The following is a 16,858-nucleotide window of genomic DNA, read 5'->3' on the forward strand; positions in this document are numbered from 1 at the left end:
CTGAGCCTCAATTTCTAACTAAACCCTCATCCTAGATGGAGCCTTGATCTCAGTCTGAGCCTCACTTTGTAACTGAGCCTTGATCCTAGATTGAGCCTTAGGCCCAGGCTGAGCCCCAACTCCTGACTAGATTCAGCCCTGATCTCAGCCCAAGCCTCACTTCCTAACTGATCCCTGCTCCCAGGCTGAGCCTTAATCCCAGGCTGTGTTCCGATTCCTAACTGATACCTGCTCCCACGCTGAGCCTTGATCCCAGTCTGAGCTCCAATTCTGATCTCAGCCTGAGCCAAAATACCCAGCCTGACCTCCTCACTAGTAACTGGGGGACCAAGCCTCCCCTCATAAGCCATGATCTCAGGGCAGATGTCACCCCAACTGTGACATCTCTTCACCCCCAGCTCATGCAACAGCAGACAACAGTCCTGTCCACCTCGGGCAGCTACCTGAGTCCCGGCGTGGCCTTCTCACCCTGTCACATCCAGCAGATAGGCGCCGTCAGCCTCAATGGGCTGCCCACCACACCCATCGCTCCTGCCTCTGGTGAGCCTCCTCCAGGCGCCCAAGGATGGGTGGGCAGGGCCGGAGTCAGAACCGGCCTCCTCATGACCCTCTTCCACTCTGCAGGGCTGCACTCACCCCCGCTGCTGGGCACCACTGCCGTGCCTGGCCTCGTGGCTCCCATCACCAATGGCTTTGCAGGTGTTGTGCCCTTTCCAGGTGGGCACCCCGCCCTGGAAACCGTCTATGCCAATGGCCTTGTGCCCTACCCAGGTAAATCGGGGTGGTCCTCTGGGGCCTAGGAGAGTGGCGGGGAATAAAGGTGGTGTTTCCGGAACAAGTATGAGTCCCTACGTCACAGTGCCCAGGGAACAGAAAGGCAGGAAAAAGGGTGTCTCAGCTGAGCAGATAAGAGCTGTGGACACAGGAAGGGAGGCCGTGGCAGGGTAGTAACACATTAAAACGGTGCATCTGGATGTTTCTGGGCTTAAATTCCAGTTCAGTGATCCTGGATGGGCTCTTTACATCCCTGAGTCTCAGTTTGCTCATCTGGGAAATGGGGCGGATAACATCAATAGCCTCAGGGGGTTGCATTGACAATTTAATCCGTGTGCAAAAGGCTTCACACAGGGTCTCACTTTGTCGCCCAGGCTGCAGTGCAGTGGCACAATCTTGGCTGACTGTAACCTCCACTTCCCAGGTTCAAGTGATTCTCCTGCCTTAGCCTCCCAAGTAGCTGGGATTACAGGCACGTGCCACCACGCCCGGCTAATTTTTGTATTTTTAGTAGAGACGGGGTTTCACCATGTTGGCCAGGCTGGTCTCGAACTCCTGACCTCAGGTGATCCACCTACTGCGCCCAGCCCATAAATCTTAATTATTCATCTATATCATTTGGGGAGATATCAATGCCTGGATTCATTCATTTATTCATTCAATACAGAATGAATGGCCCACTGATCTAGGCAGCACCTGCTTTCATGAAGCAGAGGTCCTTCCTTTCTCTGTGCTACACCTACAATTTTAGGGCAAACATCTTCCAACATCTAATTTATGTGAAGTAAGTTATCTGTCTTTCCACCGTGTAGGATAATTTGTTTCTAACTTTTTATTTTTTTAATTATTTTTATTTATTTAGTTTTAGAGACAGTGTCTCACTGTGTCACTCAGGCTGGAGTGCAGTGGTGTCGTCACAGCTTGCTGCAGCCTCCATCTCTGGGGCTTAAGCAATCCTCCCACCTCGGCCTTCCTCGTAGCTGGGACTACAAGCATGCACCATCACGCCCGGCTAATTTTTAAATTTTTGTACAGACGGGATCTTGCTATGTTGCCCAGGCTGGCCTCAAATTCCTGGGCTCAAGCAATCCACCCACCTCGGCCTCCCAAAGTGCTGGGATCATAGGTGTGAGCCACTGCGACTGGCCTTAACATTTTATTTTGAAATGATTGGAGGTTCACAGGAAGTTACCAAAATACCACAGAGCAATCCCAGGTACCCTTCACACAGCTTCCCTGATGGCAACAGCTTATCTAATCACAGGTCACTGTCAAACCCAGGAAACTAACACTGGCACCATACAATTCATTCAACTCCAGACGGTATTCAAATTTCACCATTTATTTATTTAGCAACAGAGTCTCACTCTGTCGCCCAGGCTGGAGTGCAGTGGCGTGATCATAGCTCACTGCAGCCTTGAACTCTTGAACTCCTGGGCTGAAGCGATCCTCTCACCTCTCACCTCAGCCTCCCGAGTCACTGGGACTACAGGCACGTGCCATTGTGTTTGGCTAATTTTTGATTTTTTTTTTTTTTTTTTTTTTTTTTTAAGAAATGAGGGTCTTAGCTGGGCGTGGTGGCTCACGCCTGTAATCCCAGCACTTTGGGAGGCCGAGGTGGGCGGATCACGAGGTCAGGAGATCGAGACTATCCTGGCTAACACAGTGAAACCCCATCTCTACTAAAAAATACAAAAAAAAAAAAATTAAAGAAATGAGGGTCTTGCTATATTGCCCAGGCTGGTCTCAAACTCCTGTGCTCAAGCGATCCTTCTGCCTCGGCATCCCAAAGTGTTGGGATCACAAGTGTGAGCTACCGCACCCAGCTGATTTCACGACTTTTTGCATGCACTCTGTGCATGTGTATGTGTGTGTGTGCAGGGGCGGTTAATTGCCATTTTGTCACAGATGCAGACTTGTGTATCTCCCACAGTGAAGATACAGAACTGCTTCTTGCCCACAAAGTGAACTTCCTGTCACCCCTTTGGAGTCACAGTCACCACCACTATCCACTGCCCTCTAGCACACTCTCCATTCGAGCAGAATTGTTTGGTTGAATTTTTCCCCAGAATCATCAGCTTTGGTGGCCTGGACAACCTCTTCCCTCCCCCTACCCCTTTCCCTAGCGGTAGCAGGAAGGCTACAGCTGGATGGGGGAGCCACAGAGTGTCTGATGAGCAAACTCATGTGGAGAGGGAGACGGGGCAGGGGATGGGGGCAGGTGGTGATGTGAGGGGGAGGCTGAAGTCCTGGTGAATCCAGGGAGTAGAGAGGAGTGAAGGGTTCCCTTGGGAGGCAAAGGGGTCGGGATAGGGAGAGGGAGATGGGGACGATGGTGAACTCTCTCTGGAGTCCGAGAAACCCGGATTCCAGTTCAGCTTCTGCCATTTGCTATCTGAGTGGCCCTGTGCAAGTGGCTTCACCTTCCTCGGCCTCAGCTTCCTGGTCCTACAGAGGGTTTAGCACAGAGGAGAAGCTGGGCGGGGTGTTTGTTGCTGTCTTTCCGGCTCTTAAGGATCGGGGGTGGATGGAAGACTTCTGCTGCTCCCGCCCCACTCAGCCCCTCTGTCTGCCCGCAGCTCAGAGCCCGACTGTGGCCGAGACACTGCATCCTGCCTTCTCCGGAGTCCAGCAGTACACAGGTAGGAGGCAGCCTGCGTGCCCGCGCTGGGTCCTGGCCCCGCCCCCGCCTAGGGCCCCGCCCCCAGGGCCCGCCCCGGACTTGTCGTTCTTCTGTGCCTAGCCACGCCTCCTACCTCCGGCCCCGCCCCTCAGGGCCCGCCCTTAGCCCCTTGTCCTATATTCAACCCCTGGCCCTGTTAATCGCCCCACTCCACCACCACCTATACCCGCAGACAGGACCCTCCCTTGTTCTTTAAGGACAGCGCTTACCCATGGCCTCACCCTCTTATGTTCTGTGTTGGGAGAGGGAATTCCCCTTGACCACGTCTCTAGCTCTGACCCAACACCAGCTCTCGGCCCTGCCCCTTACCCTCTCTCCTGCAGCTCCTAGCCCCGCCCCTCACGTCCTGCCTTTACGCTAACCACGCCTCTCTGATAAAGCCCCGCCCCTACCTCTGGCTCTACTTCTTAAGGCCTGGCTGTGACCCCGCCCTCTGCTGCGGCCCCGCCCCTCAACTCATGGTCCTGCCCGCATAGCCCTCCATCAAGTCATGGCCCCGCCCCACTCATGCCCTTCATCCCGGTCTTGCCCCCGCCCTCCACTGTGACTCCACCCCTCAAGCAATGGTCCCACCCACTCTGGACTGTCCTGTAGCCTTGGCCCCGCCCTCTGCTGTGGCCCAACCCCTATACCCATCCCCTCACTCCATGGGGTCCGCCCCCACCCCCCGATCCCCGCCCCGTCTCGGTATTGGCCCTGCCCTCCACCATGGCTCCGCCCCTCAGGCAATAGCCCCGCCCCATTTCTTCTGTGATCTTGGCCCCGCCCTCTGACCTGGCCCCGCCCCCAAACCCTCCCCACAAAGGCCATGATCACAGCCACTCCTGCCTTGGCCCCACCCTCTCTTATGGCCCCGCCCCCTCCCCGCCCAGCCGCCCAGGCCGCCCACGTGGCCTCACGCCCCTCCTCGCCCTGTGTCTCGCTCCGGTCTCCGCAGCCATGTACCCCACCGCGGCCATCACGCCCATCGCGCACAGCGTCCCCCAGCCGCCGCCCCTCCTGCAGCAGCAGCAGCGAGAAGGTGAGGCGGCCGCGACCTCCCCTGGGCGCCAGCCCCACCCTCTGCCCGCCCTGTCCACCTGCAGGCTCCGTGCCTGGCCCGGGCCTCTGGGACCCGCGGGGCTGAGAGTGCGGCCTGGGGGCTGGACAGGCCAGAGTTGAGTCCCGGTGCAGCTGCTGACCCCTGGGAATCTCCCTCTCTGTTTCCTCCTCCCAAAAGAGAACCATGCTCGCCCCGACCCCGTAGGAATAGCAGTGACTTCCTACCAGCCCTCTCCAGAACCAAGAGTGATTCTCTGGATTTTTTGGAAAGGAAACCCTTTTTGAGGCTGGGGCATGGCACGATGAGGTATCAGGTAATGAGGCCTCCCCAGTAAAGCCAAGGCTGTCGAAGGAGGGAGGGATTCGATTCTGGAGTCTGACAGTCAGGGTTCAAATCCACACAGTTCTTGCCATGTGCGGTAGCTCCCGCCTGTAATTACATAGCGTTTTGGGGGCCAAGATGGGAGGATCACTTGAGCCCAGGAGTCCAAGACCAGCCTGGCTTAGCAAGACCTCATATCTACAAAAAAATAAAAATTGGCCAGGTACAGTGGTGTGCACCTGTAGTCCCAGCTACTCAGGAGGCTGGGGCAGGAGGATCACTGAGCCCAGGAGGTCAAGGCTTCAGTGAGCTACTGTCTCCCCACTGGACTCCAGCCTGGGTGAGAGAGCAAGACTACATCTCAAAAAAAAAAAAAAAAAAAAAAAAAAAAATGCCGGGCGCGGTGGCTCACTCCTGTAATCCTAGCACTTTGGGAGGCCGAGGTGGGCGGATCACGAGGTCAGGAGATCGAGACCATCCTGGCTAGCACAGGGAAACCCTGTCTCTACTAAAAAATGGAAAAAATTAGCCGGGCGTGGTGGCGGGCGCCTGTATTCCCAGCTACTCGGGAGGCTGAGGCAGGAGAATGGCGTGAACCCGGGAGGCGGAGCTTGCAGTGAGCTGAGATTGGGCCACTGCACTGCAGCCTGGGCGACAGAGCAAGACTCCGTCTCAAAAAAAAAAAGAAAAAGATCCCAAGCTGGTAATAACCCAAGTGTTCATTAGCAGGAGGTAAATGGATAAATAAATTAGGATGGAGCTGCACGATGGAACACTATACAGCAGTGAAAAAGGATAAGTAGCCAATACTCACAACAACATGGAGTGACTTCACAGGCAGAATATTGAGTGAAAGAAGCCAGATACAAAAGAATTCACTTAAATGAAGTTTTAAAACAGTAGGCCAATCAAGGTGGCTCACGCCTGTAATCCAAGCATTTTGGGAGGCTGAGGCAGGTGAATTGCCTGAGCTCAGGAGTTCGAGACCAGCCTGGCAAACGTGACGAAACCCTGTTTCTACTAAAAATTCAAAAAATTAGCCAAACATGGTGGTGTGCGCCTGTAACCCCAATTATTGGGGAAGCTAAGGCACAAGAATTGGTTGAACCTGGGAGGCAGAGTTTGCAGTGAGTCAAGATTGTGCCACTTCATTCCAGTGTGGGTGACAGAGCAAGACTCTGTCTCGAAAAAAATAATAAAAATAAAAATTAAAAAAATATGGTCAAGTGCAGTGGCTCACACCTGTAACCCCAGCACTTTGGGAGACTGAGGTGGGTGGATCACCTGAGGTCAAGAGTTCAAGACCAGCCTGGCCAACATGGTGAAACCCTGTCTCTACTAAAAATACAAAAATTAGCCAATCATGGTGGCGTGTGTCTGTAATCCCAGCTATTGGGGAGGCTGAGGCAGGAGAATCTCTTGAACCAGGAGGCGGAGGTTGCAGCGAGCCAAGATTGTGCCACTGCACTCCAGCCTGGGCATCAGAGCGAGACTCCATCTCAAACATAAATAAATAAAATTTAAAAAATAAAAACAGGGGAAAGCTGGCTGGGTGCGGCGGCTCGCTCCTGTAATCCAACACTTTGGGAGGCCAAGGCAGGAGGGTCACTTGAGCCCAGGAGGTCAAGGCTGCAGTGAGCCAAGATCATGCCACTGCACTGCAGCCTGGGCAACAGAGGGAGACCCTGTCTCAAAACAACAACAACAAAATCAAAAACCTTTATCAGTGACATGTTAAGAGAAAAGAAAGATGGGAACCTAGTAGAAATGGTAGCACTGTTTTCTACATGTTATGTGGTTTAGAAATGCATGAGAGTACAATAAATACCATGCTTGGCCTTGGAGAAGACCTAGAATGTGCACGTGGAAACGGCATCGAAAGGGTTGTTGCATGTGACTGTGAAACGGTGGAGGGAGGGTTGTCTGAAATCAGACAGATAGCATGACCCCGGATGGGGAAGGCGCAGCTCACAGCACACTGGGGGAGCTGTCGGAGGGTGTGTGGCATGCAGCGTGTATTTTCTTCTGAAGGTCAGTGCAGCTGGATGCGGTTTCCAGCGGTCGCCGACAGTTTTTGGTGGGGATGAAGCAGTGCACGAACAAATGCAAAATGCGGGTTATGCTCAAAATTGTTCAGTCACATTGGAACAAACTTGCATTTCAAGAACAAGCATTGGCTGGATGCAGTGGCTGACACCTGTAATCCCAGCACTTTGGGAGGCTGAGGCAGGCAGATCGCCTGAGGTTGGGAGTTCAAGACCAGCCTGGACAACATGGCGAAACCCTGTCTCTACCAAAAATACAAAAATTAGCTGGGCGTGGTGACGCATGCTTGTAATCCCAACTACTCAGGAGGCTGAGGCAGGAGAATCTCTTGAACCTGGGAAGCGGAGGTTGCGATGAGCCAAGATCACACCATTGCACTCCAGCCTGGGCAACAAGAGCAAAACGCCATCTCAAAACAAACAAACAAAACAAAAGAAAACAAGCATTGGCCAGGTTCAGTGGCTGACACCTGTAATCCCAGCACTTTGGCAGGGCAAGGCAGAAGGATCGCTTGAGGCCAGGAGTTCAAGACCAGCCTGGGCAACATAGTGAGACCCCATCTCTACAAAAAAATTAAAAGTTAGCCAGGCATGGTGGTGCGTGCCTGTGGTCCCAGCTACTTGGGAGGCCAAAGTGGGGGGATTGCTTGAATCTAGGAGTTAGAGGCTGCACCGAGCTATGATTGTGCCACTGCAATCCAGCCTGGGTAACAAAGAGACCCTGTCTCTTAAAAAAAATATCCATTGCTGGCGAGGGCAGGGATTCCTCTTGTTGCGGGGTGGGAATGGAAGAAGGTCATTTAGCTTTGGGATTAGTAGCAGATTTGAGGGACCGTTTAAGGCTTCAGATGAACAAGGTTTTAAATGCTATTGTTATTTATAGTTTTTATATTAGCCATCCATCAGGGATTTGGAGAGGGGACAATTTAGAGGATTATTTGTAACTTAAAAATAATTATTTATGGTTGGTATATTATGTTGTAGTTTAATTATCTGTAGTTTTAGGGTATCTGGGACTGGGGACCAGAGAATTATCTTTTTATTTCACCTGATTTTCTTTCTGCATCATCTGAGTTTTGAAAATTATCCAAGGTCTGAGGAGTTATCCCTAGCTGGGGTTTGAGAAAGGGAAATCTAAAAAAAAATTTTTTTTTGCCTAGACGCAGTGGCTCACCCCTGTAATCCCAGCACCTTGGGAGTCTGAGGAAGGAGGATTGCTTGAGCCCAGGAGTTCCGGACTAGCCTGGGCAACATAGCAAAACCTCTACAAAAATTAGCCAGGCTGGGTGCAGTGGCTCACGCCTGTAATCCCAGCACTTTGGGAGGCCAAGGGGGACAGATCACTTGAGGTCAGGAGTTCGAGACCAGCCTGGCCAACATGGTCAAACCCTGTCTCTACTAAAAATACAAAAATTATCCGGGCATGGTGGCGGGCACCTGTAGTCCCAGCTACTTGGGAGTCTCAGGCAGGAAAATTGCTTGAACCCAGGAGGCGGAGGTTGCAGTGAGCCAAGATCACACCACTGCACTCCAGCCTGGGCAAGAGAGTGAGACTCCATCTCAAAAATAAAAAAAAAAAAAAATTAGCAAGGCATGGTGGCTGAACACCAGAGTTTTAGAAATGAGTTTTATTTTAGAGACTTTATTATTATTATTATTGCAAAGATATTACCAAGTTTCCTTATTCTCCACACCCAGCTCATCTGACTTTTGTAAATGATCCGGAGTTTGAAGTTTAGGGAGGGATTTTCTGAAGGGTGGCCTTCCTTGGGGTTTTCAGGTATCTGGGGTCAGAGATCGAGGGTTGATCTGGGCTTTGGGGAGCAGGGGATCCCCAGGTCTCCAGGTCTTGTCAGTTGCCTGGAGTCTGAGGACCATTTTGGTGCGGGGTAGCCCAGTGTGAGATCGTACTGTGCAGGGTGGGTGTGTCCTGTCTCCCTCCCCAGCCCGTGCCCAGGCCCCTTCTTTCTGGGTGTCTGAGGCACCCCTCTCCCGACAGCTGGAGAAGCCAGATGCGGGCTCCAGACCTGTGCCCCTCCCCTGGGGGGGTTCGCCTCCTCTCCTTGGGGGCTTTATGTCTTTCTCTCCCCCACCTGCAGGTCCCGAGGGCTGTAACCTGTTTATCTACCACCTCCCCCAGGAGTTTGGAGACACGGAGCTGACGCAGATGTTCCTACCCTTCGGCAATATCATTTCCTCCAAGGTGTTTATGGATCGAGCTACCAACCAGAGCAAGTGTTTCGGTGAGTGGCCGCCGACGCCACCCCTCCCTATCCACCTCCCTCGCCTGCCCCCTGACAGGGAATGGGAGGGTTTTGGTCAGCCTCGGGACAGGGCTGTGCTGAAATAATCACATTCAACATCAGAACCAGCATGTGGCTGGGCACAGTGGATCACGCCTGTGATCCCAGCACTTTCTTTGTTTTGGTTTTTTTTTGACAGAGTCTTGCTCTGTCGCCCAGGCTGGAGTGCAGTGGTGCAATCTCGGCTCACTGTAAGCTCTGCCTCCCGTGTTCACGCCATTCTCCTGCGTCAGCCTCCCGAGTAGCTGGGACTACAGGCGCCCACCACCACGCCCAGCTAATTTTTTTTATTTTTATTTTTATTTTTGTATTTTTAGTAGAGACGGGGTTTCACAGTGTTAGCCAGGAAGGTCTCCATCTCCTGACCTCGTGATCTGCCCGCCTCGGCCTCCCAAAGTGCTGGGATTACAGGCGTGAGCCACTGCTCCCGGCCAATCCCAGCACTTTGAGAGGCTGAGGTGGGCAGATAGCTTGAGTCCAGGAGTTCAAGACCAGCCTGGGCAACATAATGAGACCCTGTGTTTACAAAAGACAATGTTTTTTGTTTTTTTTTTGAGGCGGAGTCTCGCTCTGCCGCCCAGGCTGGAGTGCAGTGGCGCGATCTCGGCTCACTGCAAGCTCCGCCTCCCGGGTTCACGCCATTCTCCTGCCTCAGCCTCTCCGAGTAGCTGGGACTACAGGCGCCTGCCACCACGCCCGGCTAATTTTTTGTATTTTTTAGTAGAGATGGGGTTTCACCGTGGTCTCGATCTCCTGACCTCGTGATCCGCCCGCCTCGGCCTCCCAAAGTGCTGGGATTACAAGCGTGAGCCACCGCGCCCGGCCAAGACAATGTTTTTAATTAGCTGAGCTTAGTGGCGTGTGCCTGTAGTCCCAGCTACTCAGGAGGCTGAGGTGTGAGGATCGCTTGAACCCAGGAGTTCAAGACCAGCCTGGGCAACATAGCAAGACCCCACTTCTACAAAAAATACAAAAAAAAAAATTAGCCAGGCTTGGTGGTGCACACTTGTAGTCTCAGCTACTCAGGAGATGGAGGTGGGACCATCCCTTGAGTCCGTGAGGTCGAAGCTGCAGTGAGCCATGATCACAGCACTGCATTCCAGCCCAGACAACACAGCAAGACCCTGTCTCATACAAAAAACAAAAACGGCCAGGCGCGGTGGCTCACGCCTGTAGTCCCAGCACTTTGGGAGGCTGAGGTGGGTGGATCACGAGGTCAGAAGATCGAGACCATCCTGGCTAACACAGTGAAACCCCATCTCTACTAAAAATACAAAAAAATTAGCCAGGCGTGGTGGTGGGCGCCTGTAATCCCAGCTACTTAGGAGATTGCAGCAGGAGAATCACTAGAACCCAGGAGGTGGAGGTGGAGGTTGCAGTGAGCCGAGATCGCGCCATTGCACTCCAGCCTGGGCGATAAAGCAAGACTCCGACTAAAAAAAAAAAAAGGACTGAGGCCTGAATGAGGAGCGCCAGGCGTGAGAAATCTGGGGGAAGAGTGTCCCAGGCAGAGGGAACAGCCCATGCAAAGGCCCCAAGGCAGGGCCACGCCTGACGTGTTGGAGGAGCAGTGAGGAGGCCCATGTGGCTGGAGCAGAGTGAGGAGGGGGAGAGAGGGAGGAGGGGGAACATGGAGACGGGACAGAGGAGGGTGTCCAGGGCCTTGTGGGCCTCAGGGAGGACTTCCTTGTACCCAAAGACAGATAAGGCTCTGAAAAGGGCTGTAATTTGTCCAAAGTCACACAGCAGGAAAGAGGTAGAAGAACCTAGAGTAGAACCAGACTGTTTTTTGTTTTGTTTTGTTTTTTTTTTTTTTTTTTTTTTTTGAGACAGAGCTTCGCTCTTGTTGCCCAGGCTGGAGTGTAATTGCCCAATCTCAGCCCACCGCAATCTCTGCCTCTCGGGTTCAAGTGATTCTCCTGCCTCAGCATCCTGAGTAGCTGGGGTTACAGGCACCCGCCACCATGTCTGGCTAATTTTTGTATTTTTAGTAGAAATGGGGTTTCACTATGTTGGCCAGGCTGGTCCCAAACTCCCGACCTCAGGTGATCCACCCGCCTCGGCCTCCCAAAGTTCTGGAATTACAAACATGAGCCTAGCCAAAGGCCAGACTCTTAACTTCACACTGTCCTGTTTAAAGGGTCAGCCCTTGACTTTTTTTTTTTTTTTTGAAATGGAGTCTTGTGCCGTCAGTGCGATCTCGGCTCACGCAAGCTCCATCTCCCAGGCTCAAGCGATTCTCCTGCCTCAGCCTCATGAGTAGATGGGATTACAGGTGGACACTACCATGCCCAGCTAATTTTTGTATTTTTAGTAGAGACGGAGTTTGACCATGTTGGCCAGGCTGGTCTCAAACTCCTGACCTCAGGTGATCTGCCCGTCTTGGCCTCCCAAGGTGCTGGGATTACAGGCGTGAGCCACCGCACCTGGCCATGAGGTGGAGTATTTCTGGTGGCCTCTGGACAGAGACTGGAGCAGAGGCACTGACAGAGATGGAAAGAAAGAGACAGACAGAGATGAGACAGAAGGAGAGGGAGAGGAAGAAAAGACTGAAGACAGATAGAGAATGAGAGGGAGAGAGAGAGACAGGGAGAGAAACAGAGACAGTTGGCTGGGCATGGTGGTATGGGCCTGTGGTCCCAGCTACTCAGGAGGCTGAGGCAGGAGGATCTCTTGAGCCAAGGAGGTCAAGGCTGCAGTGAGCTGAGATTGCGCCACTGCACTGCAGCCTGGGTGACAGAGTGAGACCCTGTCCCCTCTCCCTTCTGCAAAAAAAAGAGAGAGACAAGGATGCAGACACACAGAGTCAGCTGGAGACACAGATCCTGGCTGGACAGAGGGCTTGGAAGGAGGAAGGCATCCTCCTGAGGGAAGGTGGGGAGAAGGTGGCCCTCCAGGACCCTTGGAAGCCCCACCTGGCCCCTATACCAGCTGGGAAGTCTCAGCACAGCCGACCCCAAGATAAGGAGTGAGTGCCCCGTCCACAGAGGTATACAAGTCCAGAGGTGTCAGAACAAAGCCAGGGCTGCTGTGTGTCCTCTGCCACACACACCCTGGCCTGTGCAGGTGTGCACGCAGGCCTGCTCAGGACCCCGTGAGCCGGCAAGCCAGGGCCACAGCATAGGAACAAGCCGAGGACACCCGCAGCGCCAACCATGGAGGTCCACCCTGGTTTCTGCAGGCTTCGTGAGCTTTGATAACCCGGCCAGCGCCCAGGCAGCCATCCAGGCCATGAACGGCTTCCAGATCGGCATGAAGAGGCTCAAAGTCCAGCTGAAGCGGCCCAAAGACCCAGGACACCCCTACTGACCGCGCCCACAGCCGCCCTGAGGCTGTAGGCATGGCCCAGGTGAGCCGCCAGGCGGCCCCACCCCCGCCCAAGCCCCCGTCTTGTCTGAAACCCCCTCCCGCGGCCCACTTCATGCTCCAAACCCTCCCCAGGTGGGGTGATGCTTCGAGAGGCTACAAGAAACCTCCGGGTTGGGTTGGCGGGGACAGAGCTGGATGTAGACACCCCCAATCCCCCTGTGGTTGGGGCTGGAGCAGAGGGTGGGAGTGGGGTAGGGACTGAGGTGAGCCAGGGCCCAGTGAGGTCGGTCAGGGAATCCTTCCCGAAGAAGGCTTTGAGGGATGAATAGAAGTTCACCTGAGAGGCCAGGTTTGCTCTGGGGGTGGGGGTGCGGTGGGGAGGGGGTTCTGTCCTGTCCTATGAATCTGTTTTCCCTGCTGAAAAACCCAACACCAGACGGAAATGCCAAGTGCCCACCCCAGATCCCAAACCCTAAGGTTGGGCCCCAGCTCGGAACCAGGACTGGAGCGTGGAAGGTGGGGACAGTACTCACAGCCCAGTCCTGTTGGCATTGACAGCTTCCAGTGTCCCTGCTCCATTTCCACCAGTTCCCCTGGGACAAGCGGCCCCTCACTGGGTGTCATTCCTACCCAATGAGTTGATGGAAAAGTGAGATTCCTGCCCCACCCCCATCACTCAAGAAAAACAAGCAAAACAAAACCCAAAGTGTATTTTGCCATCAGGGCAAACCACTTTCTCAACATTTTTTTGTGGGGGGATGAATAGTAAACCTCGTGGGGCTACTGTGGAAACTTAACCGTGGGTCTCAAACCTTGATGAGCCTCATCTGTAAAATGGGTTCAAGAAAGTCATCTCCCCAGAGACGGCGGAAACGGTCTACCTAGGGAACGGAGTGGGGCATCTTTTCACATCCGAGCCCAGAACCCACCACCTAAAGAGTTCTGGATGATTTGTTGTGATTTTTTCTTCTTTTTATTTTTATTTTTTTAAATCACTATCGCCGTCGTCATCAAAGAGCCTCGCCTAGGGCCTGGCACAGAGTAGGCGCTCAGTTAGAAGCTGTCTGGCCTTGTCACATTCTCCCGGGTCAGCACACACAGATTTGGGAGTATTTAACTGCACAGAACGCACCTTCAGGAACTGCCAGCCAGAAGCAAAATCCAAAGCTGCTCTCTGCGATCCCTTCACTTTTAACTCTCAGTCTGCACTTTTTTTTTTTTTTTAACTGAGCATCTACTATGTGCTAGGCACTGTCCCAGTGCTCGGGGACGCAGCTGTGAATGAACAGAAACGGGGGATGGGAGACAGGGGAGAAACCCCCTTCACGGGCCTTAGATGGCAGGGGGTGGGGAAGGAGAGACAGAAAATAAACAGAAATATCTGTCCCCAGCTGCCAGAGGAGGAGGAAACGGGCTTGGTGATGGTGACATTAAGTTCTTTGAAAGCTGGGTTTGTTGGCCTCTGAACTCTGGCCTTTGTGGAATCTGTTCTTTTGGAAAAGATGGGAGCCCCTGGGTTCCTAGATCCCAGCCTGGCCGGGTGGAGTAGGGTGGGGAGGTGGCGTCCACCTGTGTGGCCCCGTTATCACTCCCTAACGCCCGTCCCTTCTCCCCCAGGTGAGGGGCCTTCCCATCCCAGGAGGGTTTTCTGCTTCCAACCGATCCAGGACTTTCCCATAAATTCCAACCGTTCTTTGGACACCAGCCCTTTCCTCCTCTCTTCTCCCCTTGCCCCGCCCCTCTACTGGAGGCCACCCGGAGTAGTGAGGGGCCTTTGGGGTCTGTCCTGGGGCAGGGGCAGGGGTGGGGGGAGGCTCCTGAATCGGGGACAGAAGTGTTCACACGCCCCCTGCTTTGGGAAACGCTCTCGCTTCTTCCCCACAAAACTTGGTGACTTCCCCAAACTAAATCACACCTTTTCCTATATATATATATATGCATATATATATAGATCTATAGACAGTATATATATATTTTGAGTATGGATCATGGGACCAAACTTTTCCGACTTCCTTCCATCCGAGTAGAGTGACCCTGGGCCGGTCACTCAGTGGGGACACAGGAAGGGCTGAGGTTGGCAGGACCCCAGGCAACATGTACCAGGTGCCCCACCCCCACCCTCACCACCTCCCGGCTGGCACATCCCACCAGGAACCCGCCAACACAATATACCTCCAGGACTTTTGGCACCCCCCACCACCGGTTCTCCAGGGCCATTGGACTCTGCCAGCTTCAGTGTCCCTGGTCCCAGCCACAGCCTCCAGACCCCCCCTCGCCCCTTCGTCCCAGAGCCCTGCCCTCCCGGATGGATATAGGTACAACAGAGACGCTCTGGCCTGCCTCAGCCCTTCTCTGCTCCCTTGCCCGAGTCATAGCCTTACTCATGTGACCAATTGCCCTTAGCTTTCCGTCGGAGGGGGGGGGCGGACAGGGTTGGGGGGAGCCCCTCTGCCCCTCACCACCCCCTCCCAAGGCCAGGCAGCCATCGTCCCTGCCTTCGAATCACCAGCCTCGAATTTAAGGTCTTGTAACCAGGATTGCCAAGCATAGCGGAAGACCCTACCCGCACCGGCCAAGCACCCCTTTAACTGGAGACGAACTTGATAATGACCTTCATACCTCTACAGAGATTTTTTTTCTTTTTTTCTGGTCTTTCTGAGCAGGTACAAGGAAGAAAAGAGAAGAAAAAGATGGGGGGAAAAATCAAACCACACTGGATTTTTGTTTCCTAGTTGGGAGTGGGGTGGGGTGGGGGGTCTTCGTGGGGATGCCTCTGTACAGCTGCCCAATCCGCGACACCCACGTCAAAGCACAGAATCAAGTTCGTTTGGGTATCCGGCAAGGCCTCTTACCAAATGAGGTGCCAGATAACTTAATAAGCTCAAAAGAAAAAAACATTTAAAAAGAAAAAAAAAAAAAAAAACAAGCATTTCCTTTTCTTTCTACCAAAATGTGTTGACTGACCCGGAGGGGGGGTGGTGGGGTGGGGGAAACCACACAGAAAAAAAAAAAAAAGAAAAAAGAAAAAAAATAGAAAAGAAAAAAAAAATCTTCTGAACCAACTTGTTTCGATATTCCAGAGTTCGCTAATTGTTTCGAGCCTCCCCTCTAGCGTGCCTGTGTTCCGTGTGTCCCCGTGTGCAAGTGTGTGCCAATCTGCCTCGAGGGGGCCCCACCCGTGTCCGCGGCACCCGCCGAGGCCCCCGAGGGCCTGCTTGGGAGTGCGTGCTGGTGTGCAGTTGTACGTGTCTTTCTGGTCCATGTTTACTGGCTGTAAATACCATTTTTATACTCCACATCGCAGACCTGCGTGATTTGTACAATGTTCTTTATTTCTGCTACGAGTAATTTCATGAAGTTTCAACTTGCAAACTGACTTTTGGGACAAACCAACACACACACAGAAAAGAAAGCAAAGAACTTGGAACTTTGGGTTGACTTGGTTTGAGTTTTGTGTCAAAGAAGATTTCCCGTGGCTGGAGAGGTTGGTGTTCCTGTTACGTGTTTCAGGTGAGAAGCAGCAAAGCGTCTTAATGTCCAAAACGCCTCTCTTTGGTCTGGAAAAAAAAAAAAAAAAAAACAAAAAAAAAAAACAAAAACAACTAAAAATTTATTTAATAAAAGTTTTACTTGCTAAAGGGCTGACTCTCTTCTTTCTTTCCTCTCTGTCATCCACACAGACCAAGCGTATCTGGCCCCATCCAGCGCCTGGGCTGGAGAGAAATTCAGGTTTAGGGTGAGGGGTTGAAGGAGGGGATATTCAGAGAAACCAAATATAGATATAGATACCAGGGTCCGGGCGTGGTGGCTCAAACCTGTAATTCTAGCACTTTGGGAGGCCGAGGCAGGTGGATCACCAGAGGTTGAGAGTTCAAGACCAGCCTGACCAACATGGTGAAACCCCACCTCTACTAAAAATACAAAAAAAAAAAAAAAAAATAACAAAAAAATTAGCCAGGCTTGGTGGCACATACCTGTAATCCCAGCTACTCGGGAGGCTGAGGTATGAGAATCACTTGAACCCGGGAGTCAGAGGTTGCAGTGAGCTAATATTGCGCCCCCTGCACTCCAGCCTGGGTGACAGAGTGAGACTGTCTCAAAAAAAAAAAAAAAAAAAAAAAGATACCAGCTCTAATGATTGGGTATCTGGGATCTGTCTGCTGAAGCCAGATGCATTTATTGATCATATTACAGCCATTTTGTTTGTTTGTTTGTTTGTTTTTTTGAGATGGAGTGTTGCTCTGTCGCCCAGGCTGGAGTGCAGTGGCATGATCTCGGCTCACTGCAGCCTCAACCTCCCGGGATCAAGCAGTTCTCCTGTCTCAGCCTCCCGAGTAGCTGGGACTACAGGCACACACCACCACAGCCGACTAATTTTTAT

General features: G+C 52.7%; 1 protein-coding gene across 26 annotated transcripts in view; it reads left to right on the forward strand.

Annotated features, from left to right (window-relative positions):
- CELF5 (CUGBP Elav-like family member 5) overlaps positions 1–16,115 on the forward strand; it is a 73,697-nt gene extending 57,582 nt beyond the window's left edge. For 7 of the 26 annotated variants that reach the window (XM_055248334.2, XM_055248336.2, XM_055248356.2 and 4 more), the window contains 6 exons: positions 399–540; positions 625–771; positions 3,354–3,416; positions 4,395–4,478; positions 8,965–9,108; positions 12,350–16,115. In XM_055248334.2, the coding sequence (XP_055104309.2) occupies positions 399–540; positions 625–771; positions 3,354–3,416; positions 4,395–4,478; positions 8,965–9,108; positions 12,350–12,477 (708 nt within the window). In that variant the 3' untranslated portion in view covers positions 12,478–16,115. Of the gene's footprint in view, positions 1–398; positions 541–624; positions 772–3,353; positions 3,433–3,659; positions 3,669–4,337; positions 4,341–4,394; positions 4,479–4,676; positions 5,512–8,964; positions 9,109–12,349 lie in introns of those variants that run through there. The other 19 variants (XM_055248344.2, XM_055248342.2, XM_055248345.2 and 16 more) reach the window with 12 other exon arrangements.
- Positions 16,116–16,858: the final 743 nt, after the last annotated feature.

The sequence above is a fragment of the Symphalangus syndactylus genome, chromosome 17, assembly GCF_028878055.3.
Source record: "Symphalangus syndactylus isolate Jambi chromosome 17, NHGRI_mSymSyn1-v2.1_pri, whole genome shotgun sequence".
NCBI lineage: Eukaryota > Metazoa > Chordata > Mammalia > Primates > Hylobatidae > Symphalangus > Symphalangus syndactylus.